Source organism: Mustela lutreola, chromosome 1 (genome assembly GCF_030435805.1).
Source record: "Mustela lutreola isolate mMusLut2 chromosome 1, mMusLut2.pri, whole genome shotgun sequence".
NCBI classification, from domain to species: Eukaryota; Metazoa; Chordata; class Mammalia; order Carnivora; family Mustelidae; genus Mustela; species Mustela lutreola.
The window spans coordinates 216,631,533-216,642,328 of record NC_081290.1 but is presented as its reverse complement, the minus strand read 5'-3'; the positions used below and the strand labels follow the sequence as shown (position 1 = coordinate 216,642,328).

General features: G+C 41.2%; 1 protein-coding gene across 3 annotated transcripts; it reads left to right on the top strand.

The window, feature by feature from the left end:
- Positions 1-4: 4 nt before the first annotated feature.
- Positions 5-6,712, top strand: TRIM77 (tripartite motif containing 77). Of its 3 annotated transcripts, none has more exons than XM_059186833.1 (5): positions 5-257; positions 2,662-2,709; positions 3,604-3,626; positions 4,363-4,460; positions 6,456-6,712. In XM_059186833.1, exons 1-5 carry the CDS (start codon positions 240-242, stop codon positions 6,536-6,538), a joined length of 270 nt encoding a protein of 89 aa, XP_059042816.1. In that variant the 5' UTR covers positions 5-239; the 3' UTR covers positions 6,539-6,712. The 3 variants fall into 3 exon arrangements, with proteins under 3 accessions (XP_059042816.1, XP_059042806.1, XP_059042797.1); XM_059186823.1 differs by having other exon boundaries at positions 2,662-2,892; XM_059186814.1 differs by lacking the exon at positions 6,456-6,712 and having other exon boundaries at positions 2,662-2,892; positions 4,363-6,032.
- Positions 6,713-10,796: the final 4,084 nt, after the last annotated feature.

Genomic DNA, 10,796 nt, shown 5'->3' with positions numbered 1-10,796 from the left:
TAGATACCATGGTAACTGACAGTGGAAGAACTTAAATTAAATCATGATGTTTCTTGAGTAGGTAATCAGAAAAAGAGCTACATCTGTTTCTCTACAGGAAACATGGCCTTCAGTACAGGATTTCACACTGAGCCCATTGTGTAACTAAAAGACTTTTCCTGGTTTTTCTGGATAAAACAATATCTACCAGCAATACATCATCAGGGATAAGAAAATGCACTATCTCAAGACAGAATGCAATGATCACAGGGATGGAGGTAAATACAGAGTTCTACAGGAACTTAGCAAATTTTGAATGTTAAGAAAAGCTTCTCAAACAAGTGAAAATCAATGTGATGTTTGTATGTTAGTAGAATTTGTCATTTCCTGGATATTGATGGCAGAGAGATCTGAGGGACAAGAAAAGTAAAGATGAGACAAATCAGACAACCCATGAAATTGTTTGAGATCTGCTTGCTGCTCCTACTGATTAGTACCTGGGGCATGAGGCAGACAGTGATGAGGGATGTGGCTAGAAACGTCGTTATGCCCAGATCAAGAATACAAATGCCTAGCTAAGGATTTTGGATTGTGTCATTGTTGATTCATGAAGAATAACTGAGAACCTGAATCTGAAGAAGACAACAAGACCTTTCTTTTCAAAGAACTCAAGCAATACTGAAGGAGACATATGAGAGACCAGTATTAGAGAATAAAAATTCATTGAACAGTTATCTGTGCATGGTACTATGAGAATGCCAAAGAGGAATAAGAACATTATGTTGATCATTTAGGATGGGTTTCTTTTTTGTTTTTTTTCCAAGATTTTATTTATTTTAGAGAGCACGTGAGCAGGGGTAAGAAGTGGTAAGGAAGGTAAGAGGGAGAGAGAATCTCAAGCAGACTTCATGCTGAACAGAGAGTCTGAGACAGGGCTTGATCTCTTAATTCTGAGATCATGACCTGAGCAGAAATTAAGAGTCCTACCCTCCCACCCAGATGGATTTCTAATGAGTCATTCATTCATATGAGGACTTTTGATGTGTTGCTCACCGTTCTAGGCCAACAAAGAGATACAGGAATGGGCAAAAAGAGAAACAAATCACTGAGCTCAGGAGTTTATAATCAGTAAAAGAACTTGATCCAGAAATTTAAAAAGTAAAAGTTGTGTTATATCCCGTTTATGAAGTGCTTGGGTAAAATGAAAGCAGAAAATGAGTATAAGGAGTGTGGACTTGGGGAATGTATGCTGGCCATGGTTACACCTGGGCAGAGATCAGAAGGAGCTGGTCAGGGGTGAGGGAGCTGGGGGACGAGCGCCCTCTCTGAGAACACAGCTCTCTGCAGTAGGAAACAGAGGGATTAGTAAAAGCAATGGGCAGGAAATAATTCAAACATGGAAAGAAGGTGAAGTAATATAAGAATGAGTCATATTATTTGAATTTAGTAAAAACAGGCTCTTGGCAAGTTGGAATGTGTAGTTCAGGAAAGAGTAAGGAACAGAAGCAAGGAGTCATTGCTTGGATGAATAACCGGAAATTACACCTATGGATACACTGAGTTTGATTCCATTTGGTCAATAAGTTGGCTTTTATGGCAATAAAAGTGTTAGCATAGAAGCTAGCTAAAGCCATTTTAACAAGGATGTTTAATGTTGATACTTCCAAAATAATTTGGTAAATCTACATGTGTTTAAAGATGGTGTGAAGAGAAAGGGAGAAAGTGAACTGGAGACAGACCCACAGAACAAGGGATTCAGAGACACAGAGATGTAGGAGACAGAAGAGAGGCAAGAATGTGTGTGTAGGATTGTAAGATGATGTCTCTAAGGAGGTCAGACAGGCTGGACCAATCAAGAGGAGGTGGGTGTGGTCCTGAGGCAGGTGGAGCCAAGCTCTGATGAAACACAGAGTTTTGGAAATGAAGATAATTTAGAAAGATCATGTGCAATGTCCTCTATTTGCCCGAGGAAGTCAATTTTTGCTTTTTTGCTGAGATTAGATAGTCAGTTTATGAATATGAATGTTCAGGAAAATGAATTATGATTTAAATATTATGAATTATATAAAACAATAAAAATTGATTTTAAATTTCTATTTTTACATGAAAACATGGATGTTTGAGGGTAAGTCATTGTAAACAATGGTGCAGGCAATAAATAAATGAAAAAGAAAGGAAGGAAGGAAGGAAAAAGGTAAGAAAGAAACCAAATGTGTGGTTTCTTAGAAGAAAGACGTAAAGCTATATGTAGTACTTCTATGATGTGAATATTTGCTTCAGATCATGATTTGTAGGTTCAAATTCTAATCCCTAATGGTAGTAGGAGTGGGGGCTTTGAGTGGTGATAAGACCACGCGGCCAGAGTCCTCAGGAATGGGACACGTGCTTCTGAAAGAGATGCTAGAAATGTCTCTTGTCCCATCTGCCATTTGAGGACACAGTGAAAAGATAGCTATGTAGGAAGTGGGCTCTCATCAAATCTGCCAGCACCAATCCTAGACTTCCCAGCATATAGAATGGTGAGAAATTAATTTCTGTATATATAGCTACCCAGTCTATGGTGCTTTTGTTAAAGGAGCCCAAACAGACTAAGAACACTGTACATAGCACACAGACTATAGATAATGAAAGAAGAAAAAAAGCATCCAGATATATGACCTAATTAAACCAATGTCATTTCAGGGTTTTGAAAATCTACAGATGATGATGATCAGGGCTGAATATCCTAAGGTAAACCACTATCTCCATGAGGAAAAGCAAAAACATTTAGAGAGCCTGGCAGTGGAAGGCAAGATAGTTTTTAATCAACTCTGGAGAAATGTAGCTAGAATGCGTCACAGGAGGAAACCCCTGAGAAAAATGTATGAGGAACTAAAGGAAATTTGCTGCAAAACAGATGTGGACCTGAACCAGGTAAAGGCTAAGGAAAGATGTCAGGGTGTTGAACACCAGACTGCTCAGAAATCATTTATGTTCACTGAGGTCTATACCCTTGGACCTCCATTATTTTCCTGTTTCCAAGGTCCAATTCTGCCCTCTTTCACTTTGGGATGTCGGGCTTTGCACCTCCAGTATAACCTGGAAGCTCAGGGTCACATTCACCTTAAACAAAAAGGAAAACTATGTAGAAAATTCTGTGGAACAGATACAGGAAAAAAGGAAAAACAAAGTCCTTCTTAACTCTTCTACTGAACTTTCAGTTTCTGACAGCAACAGAGCAGCTCGTGAATAGATCATTCGACTCTGTATCTGGACTTGTCAATATGTGGGAATGTGGGATGTATCCATTCTTTTGTTTTGAAATTTTAGATTTGGAGCCCACATACCCTTATAAGAACTTTGGGGAAAGCTCAGTGAATCTCACCATAGATTAAGACAAACACAACCAACAACTGTTTATTCTAAGAACATCTTCTGTTTTAAATTTTATCATGATCATGATGGTATCAATGTATGCAAATATAGGAAGAGTTTCATCTTTGTAAGGAGGAGGAAAAGAGCAAATGATTTCACCCAAGAAAGAAAAGTGGAGATACAGAATTTTCCAGTCCAGTCTCATAGCCTCAGACTAGACTAAGCATATCTTGAGCTCAAAGCTAAGGCTTCCTCTCTTTCTCTTCACAGGATTTTGGAGACCTCATGAAAAGTTAAGTTTGCCCCTCTGTTAAAGTTGGTTTATGGTGACAGTGGTCAGGCTATTTCTGCTGAGATGGACACACACCTTTTTTGTGGCAAGCTTCTTTCTGTCTGCATTTAGAAACAAAGGCAGTCTTCTCTAAACAAGTCTAGGTTTTTATACTGGCCACCCTTAGGTAGAAGTGAGGGTTGAGAGGGATGCGGTTTCGGCTGTAAGGCCTAATGCAGAAGTTGCCAAAAGATATTTATTTTTCCTATCTCTAATTTTCAAGATCCTAATTATTTGAGGATTATTCCAGGTCTTCTATGGGAAAGGCAATTAAGCTCACAGAGGCAGCAGGTGGAAGGAGGGTGAGAAGAGGGGGCAGGGCAGGTCCCCAAGAAAGAGTCTCCTACAGAGCTTAGACTCCATATGTACCAGGAAGCAAGTTCCAAAATTTTGGCACCTACTGGATTTCGGCAACTAAAAGGGAATGGCTATATGACTCCCCTAGGGAAGCCGAAGGCAAGAAAGAGATACAATTGTGAGTGAAGTGACATATCTCACTGAGATCGAAGTGGGAAGAGCAGGGTAGCTAATTATAAAATACAAGAACAATTGCAGATTTGCAACTCCCCAAATCCCTTGATTTGTGGAGTTGAAGTCACACCTTCTGCACCTAACAGAGAGGATTCTGATGGAGCATCTTCAAGGGATTGCTTAGGATCCCACTGGACGTGATAGTAAGCAGCTCTTTTTCTTTGCAGGAGTCCGTTAATGCAGCTGCACATTCCCCAGCCTGTGAACCCACAGCTGAGCTCACAGACCATCACGGGGATGTCTGAAAGGCTTAACAACTTCCAAGGTGAGAACAGCCGCTGTGGTGAGACCTCACTGTTTTCCTCCAGGAGGAGATACACTTGGAGGACCTCCCTTCATTGCTCTATTGGTCTTCTCAGAGAACAGGGAAGCAGGTCAATATGAATACCCTTATAACTAATTATATTTTATTGTTAATTAACAAGTAAAAGCTATCTGAAGTCTGCCAAAGACAATTGAATATAACTGTTTTCTTATGACAATCTGCACTGAGTTTAAAACCACGAAAGCATGTGGCATTAAAACTACATATTAGGGGCGCCTGGTTGGCTCAGTGGGTTAAGCCTCTGCCTTCGGCTCAGGTCATGACCTCAGGGTCCTGAGATCTAAACCCCGCATGGGGCTCTCTGCTCAGCAGGGAGCCTGCTTCCCCCCTCTCTCTCTGCCTTTCTCTCTAACTACTTGTGATCTCTCTCTCTGTCAAATAAATAAATAAAATATTTTTTTAAAAAACTACATATTAATTCAGCTATTTCAATTTGCAGATGTTAACTATGGTTGTATGGAGATGTTCAGATTCTTAGGAGCACCGTTAGTGGTTATTTAAATGTTTATTTAAGAATTTAATTTAAGGAATGTATTTGAAAAATCGCAAGACTTAACAAAGGGGTAAACATATATTTATAAATAATAGGTACAACCAGAAAACAAATGGAACATGTGATTTGTTGTGTGGAGGGACAGATGGTGAGGCTGGCAGACAGGAAAAGCAGGCCTGGGATGGGATAAGTTGGATTCGGATTCCATGATGTAAGAGTTAGAAATTCAGAGAGAAAAACTACTTCTTAAAAACAGGCAAATACAGACTTTCAGTTTATTTTACCTTTGCTTGTTTGCATGTTGTGTCCCCATATTTGAGAAAGGTGATCACTATTTAGGACTAATAAAAATAATAATATCATATTTTTAAAGTGATCTGTAGTACATTTATTACTGTTATTATATTTACTTTATTTTGTGCTAGTTGGTGAATGAGAAGACTTAAGCAAGTGAAGGGCCATATTGGTATTTACTTGGCATCGATGTGCAGGCTCCTAAATGTTCAGTGAACTAGTGAAAATAAAGTGAACCTGACATCCTACATGTTTCTGTATTCTCAAAGTTGTCTTTCCTCTAGTTCTTTGAAGAGACCTTTACTTGCTCTGTACATAGGCAAGGAGCCCTTGCTGAGGTCTCTGGATTTTCAGTGACACACTCTGTTTAGTCATTTGCGGTAAAAGAGTGTTCTGGAGCAGTTAGTATGGGCTCTGTCATGAAAGCTAACTGTTCCATGTTCCAGAACTTGATGAGGAATTACTAAATGGTAAGTACCACAGTGGGGTGGGAGTGTTCTCAGGAAATGAAGCAAACCAGTTTTCGTTTAGTTTTAGAGATGTGCTTGTTCGGCATTCACCAGAAGACTACTGCACTTTGTCCCTAGAACTTTTAAACTCTGTTCTTTGACTTCACGATTTTCTTCTTACTGAAGTGTGTCTTACATTGGACCATAATATAAGCAGTTCCCGTGTGGCTCTGTTTGAAGCCTGAGACATCTGCAATGCAGTCCTGACTATGAACACATGCCCCCCAGTTTTGCAAGTCCACGGTACACACTCTTGTGGGGAGCTCAGACCTTCACCTCCAGCAAACATTACTGCGAGGTAGAGGTGGGAAACTCTCGTAACTGGATTACAGGACTTTGCAAGGACTGCGAGGTAGAGGTGGGAAACTCTCGTAACTGGATTACAGGACTTTGCAAGGATTCCTGGATAAATCGCAGTGATATGCTGCTCAACCCTGAGGGTATCTTTCTACTTCTGTGCATCCAAGTGGATGACCTCTGACACCTCTTCTCTGCCTCCCCAATATTGTGCCACTACATCCAAAGACCCCAGGGCTAAATAGGGGTGTTTCTAGATTATGCACATAGTACAGTAAGCTTTGTTGACAAAAGCTCCCTTATTTGTAATTTCCTCTCATGCTCCTTTCCTTGCCCTTTCAGACCTTTCATTTGCTGTGGAACCAAATGATGAGGAACAGCTCATAAACCTGTCCAAGGTCTCGGGAATTTTAATAGCTGGGTAGTGTCCTATCGTGGTGACTTCTCAAATGGGGAAAATCACTTATACCTCATGGACTTGAACTTCATCTTACCTTCAGGAGATTTATCTGCATTATTTTTTAAAGTGGTGACAATGTGAAGGATATACATTTGTCTTTTCTGTTTTATTTAAGTAAAAGTAATCTCTCTTATTTTCTTGTGTGGGATATGTGCACTTTTCATTTGCTGAGCTTCCTAGACATGGAGGAATGCATGGGTGTGGAAGCTCACTAAATGGATGAACACAAAGCACAGAGAATTCTCCTTCCAGGCAGTTCTTGTCAAAACCCAGTGTCACTTTGGGTCACTCTTCCTCCTCCATTCATCTGGCTAAGTCCCTCCCTCCTCCATGCGTTCTCGCTTTACTGGAATAGATTAGGTTCCATTATAACAAGACCTCAAGAACAGCTTATCTCTAACCTTTGTAAAACTCAACAACTCCACAACAGAATTCAGGTCTTTTCTAGTTTGCCAATCACAAGATGGATGGCCAATCTCAGTGCTCTTCATACCACATTCCAAGAATGAATCAGCAGCCTGGCGGCATGAAAGATAACAACAAAATATTTGAATAAATAAATTAAAGAATGTGTAAAAAAATATTAAAAGCAAAGGCTACAGAACCAACAGAAAGTTAAGATAATGAAGACACAGTAAGACAGGAAGTGCTGAGAAACATTATTGAATAAAGAAATGAATTATGTTACTGTTCAGATTAATGGGTCACAAATTCCCTTTAACTGAAAAGAAAAATATAGATCGTATATAATCTGACTCCTCAGTGTTGCTGTAAGTACTCAGTAATGAGCACAGTATTCCAAGAATACAGAGAAATTTCACCAGAATGATAGTTACAGACAAAAATGCCTTGATGCTTGGATACTGAACTAGTTTTAAGGATATTATATAAATAGTCAAAACACACATACACACACAGATTTGGGGGAATGTGTAAACCTCAGTTCTCAACCACACAAAATATCAAATAGCCAACATTCAAATTTCATTTCAAAAAATGCTCCAGACTTAGATCTTAGAAGTTCACAAAGTAATCAGACATTAAAGTAATTCTCTCCAGGAATCCCTGCTCTCCTTCTCTTCCCAGAGATTCTTCAGTAGTGAATATTCTGGCAACTAAATTCACTTCTGTGAAAATGTAGCAGCATAAAAGCTACACCTAGATTTTCAGAGTGTTGCCTAGGGAGTCTTTAAAGCAATCTGACAATCCTGATTCCCTCATCTCTTGGAAGGTTCCAAGAGTTGCTACATACTTAACAGTTTTGTGTTGACTTCTGGCACTGGCCAAAATGGAATAAATCCTCGAGTCCAACTCACCCACGGAAGACAACTAGAGACGTCTGAACAGACCACCGAAAGTAAGAACTCTGTATGTGAGGACTGCGAGAAGTTAAAAATAGAATGTGAACCCACTCAAATTGCCGACTGGGCGACCCCCACCAACACACACCACCCCCAAAGAGCCTTTACTTGGGATTTCTAAGACTTTACAGAAAGGGTGGCCCAAAGCGCACATGCTCCTTCTGACCTCACCCCCTCCTCCCCACCCCCACTCCCGCCCCCCAGATATTTAGGGCAACCTCACTGGTCATTACAGCTCCTCGCATTTTACACGAGGACGTGCCTGTGTTTCAGAAGGATTTCTGCTCCTCCTCCTCCGCGGCCCTTTGAACGCAGGATTCAAAAACCTGGATCAAGGATAAAATGAAAGGATTGGAGAGAAGAAACAGACAGAGATACAGTCGCCCCGGGACAGTTTTTGATGCAAATTCCCTGTCAAATACAGGGAAGAGAATGACTGATTCCTCTAAGCCATAGGGACAATAAAATTGTCAAACGGGGAAAGGAAAACAGTCTGTTCTCTAAGAGGCTGATGCAGGAGCTGGACTGTCTGGGCTTCTGAGCTTACCAGGTGTTCCTGAGATACCTGCTGGGCAGGAATTTTCATGTCCTTCAGGAAAATACTGAAGAGCTGGCAAAGACCAGATCAGAGAGCGAAAGAAGAGAGAACCAAATACAATAGAAGAAAAAAGAAAACTGCAGACACAACAAAAACTATCCCAACGTTTCTCACAATTCTTCTTTGACATAAATACTTGACAAAAGAAAGTTAGAAAAGAAACAGATTTAAAAGATGATTGAAGGTGGATGTGGAGCGAAGCTCCGGAGGGCATTCTAAAACACACTGGGAGTGAGCGGTCCATAATACATTCCGTTGTAGTGCCCACTAGATATTTAGAAATACCAGTTTGGAACATGGGAGCTATCTTCTAGTGGGAAATCTGGGTTAGTGAATTACAGTCGAAGCCATAGGGATATGGAGCTCATTGTGGGAGGTATGCAAATCACACTTAGAGAATCACCATCTACCAAGGATGCTGAAAAAGGAGTCCAGATGGATAAAGGAAGATAGTAACCAGAATGAAGTGGAACCAGAAGGGTAAATACCAAAAGGTCAGGGGCCAATGGAGTGTTGACCTCCTCAGGAGGCCCTCCTGTCCTTGCCCACCTCTCCTCCAGCCCACTGATCCCAATCTCTCCTCCTTAAGAGTCCTACTCTTACCAAGGAACACTATAATCACCTTAATTTGGGAGGGCAGGAAAATCCGCCATTTATATTTTTTCTTACTGAACCAATCTGAGAACGCTCACTCTGGAGCCTGAGGTCATCAATAAATACTGTCCTATCTTCGCAGGAAACAGTTTGGGAAGATCTAATCTGGCTTCGTATAAACAATCTAAGTCAAGAAAGTTTTTAACGAGACTATGTCAGGAATGCTTATCGATAAGAAAGTAGTTAGTTGGGAAATACTGTGGCCTGATTTCTCTCCTATATAGAACAAGACCTGTAACTCAAGAGTGTGTTGCCATAAATCACCTCATGGGAACAGGCATGGAAAAGAAGAGTGGCAAGTTCTGTCCAGAATGGCAAAGCCTGGAAACGGGCTATAGGACAGTTTCTATCTTGTCCTCATTGTGGTAGAATTTGAGCCTATTTCTACATTACACTTTTTTTTAAAGATTTTACTTATTTGTCAGAGAGAGAGGGAGAGCACACAAGGCGGGGCAGAAGGGGGAGCCCGGGGGAGGGAAAAACAGACTCCCCACTGAGCAGGGAGCCAGACATAGGGCTCCATCCCAGGACCCTGGGATCATGACCTGAGTCGAAGTCAGCAGACACTTAACTGCATGAGCCCTCCAGGTGCCCTGTAGATTTTTTTTTTTTTTAAATAAGGAAATACTCTCTCTAGAATATGTAAAGTGAAATAAATTTGTTATTTCTGATTCTCTTACTATAAACAATTCCGGTCTCCCTATTCATGAGTTCATGGTACTCTCTGCTTTTTGTAAAATGTTTAGATTTATTATTTGTAGTTATTTTTTTGTCTCTTTTTTGAAAAAGCAAATACATCTAGTAAAAAGTGTTGGGTTAAGGGACAATATTGAATTAAATATTGAAATATTTAATTTGAATTAATAATTATAATTAATAATAAATAAATAATAATTAATAATAAATTGAATATGGAATTAAAGCTGTTAAATAAAGCCTTCAGGCACCTGGATCCAGCAAGAGCCCTGTAGGTGAATCCCAACAGCCCAGAAGTGGGCTCCATCCAAGTCGGGGACAGGAGCAGAGGAACTTCTCAGGACCAGCTGACCCTGCAGGTCTGCAGACTGCTGACCCCCATATGCTCCTTGGGTTCAAGGTCCCAGTTTTGAGACAAACCTTTTGAGTCCAAGGGGATTAGGCAACTTCCCTGGGCGTGGCCCTCTGGATGCCAGAGTTCCAGGGCGGGAAGGCAACCCACAATCTGGGTTTAGGCTCCCACGCTGGAGCAGCCTTCCTCCAAGGAGACTGGCTTTCCTAGAGAAATGTGTGTGTTCGTGCGGATGTGGTGGAGTGGGACTTGGAGTTTGCAGGGCCATCACCAGTAGGGTGGGCTCAGGACATAGACCCCCTGAGTGTGCGGAGCTGGGGGAGGGACGCTTGGGCCTGGCAGGGCTCCCTTAAAAGAGATGGTGTTTTCTTCTTTCGCTGTTACCCTTTCTATTCCTAATAATATGCAAGTGGTTTCTTGGGGCGCCTGGATGGTACAGTGGGTTGAGCATCTGCCTCTTGGTTTCGGTTCGGGTCACCATCTCAGGGGCTGTGAGATGGAACTCCCCTGCACACTCACCTCAGAGTCTGCTGGAGCATCTTTCTCCCTCTCCCTCTGCCCG

Coding starts and splice junctions, on each gene's coding strand:
- TRIM77 (XM_059186814.1), top strand. Junction 2,893..3,603: donor CAGATGTGGACCTGAACCAG/GTAAAGGCTAAG, acceptor TTCTCTTCACAG/GATTTTGGAGACCTCATGAA. Junction 3,627..4,362: donor TTTGGAGACCTCATGAAAAG/TTAAGTTTGCCC, acceptor TTTTCTTTGCAG/GAGTCCGTTAATGCAGCTGC.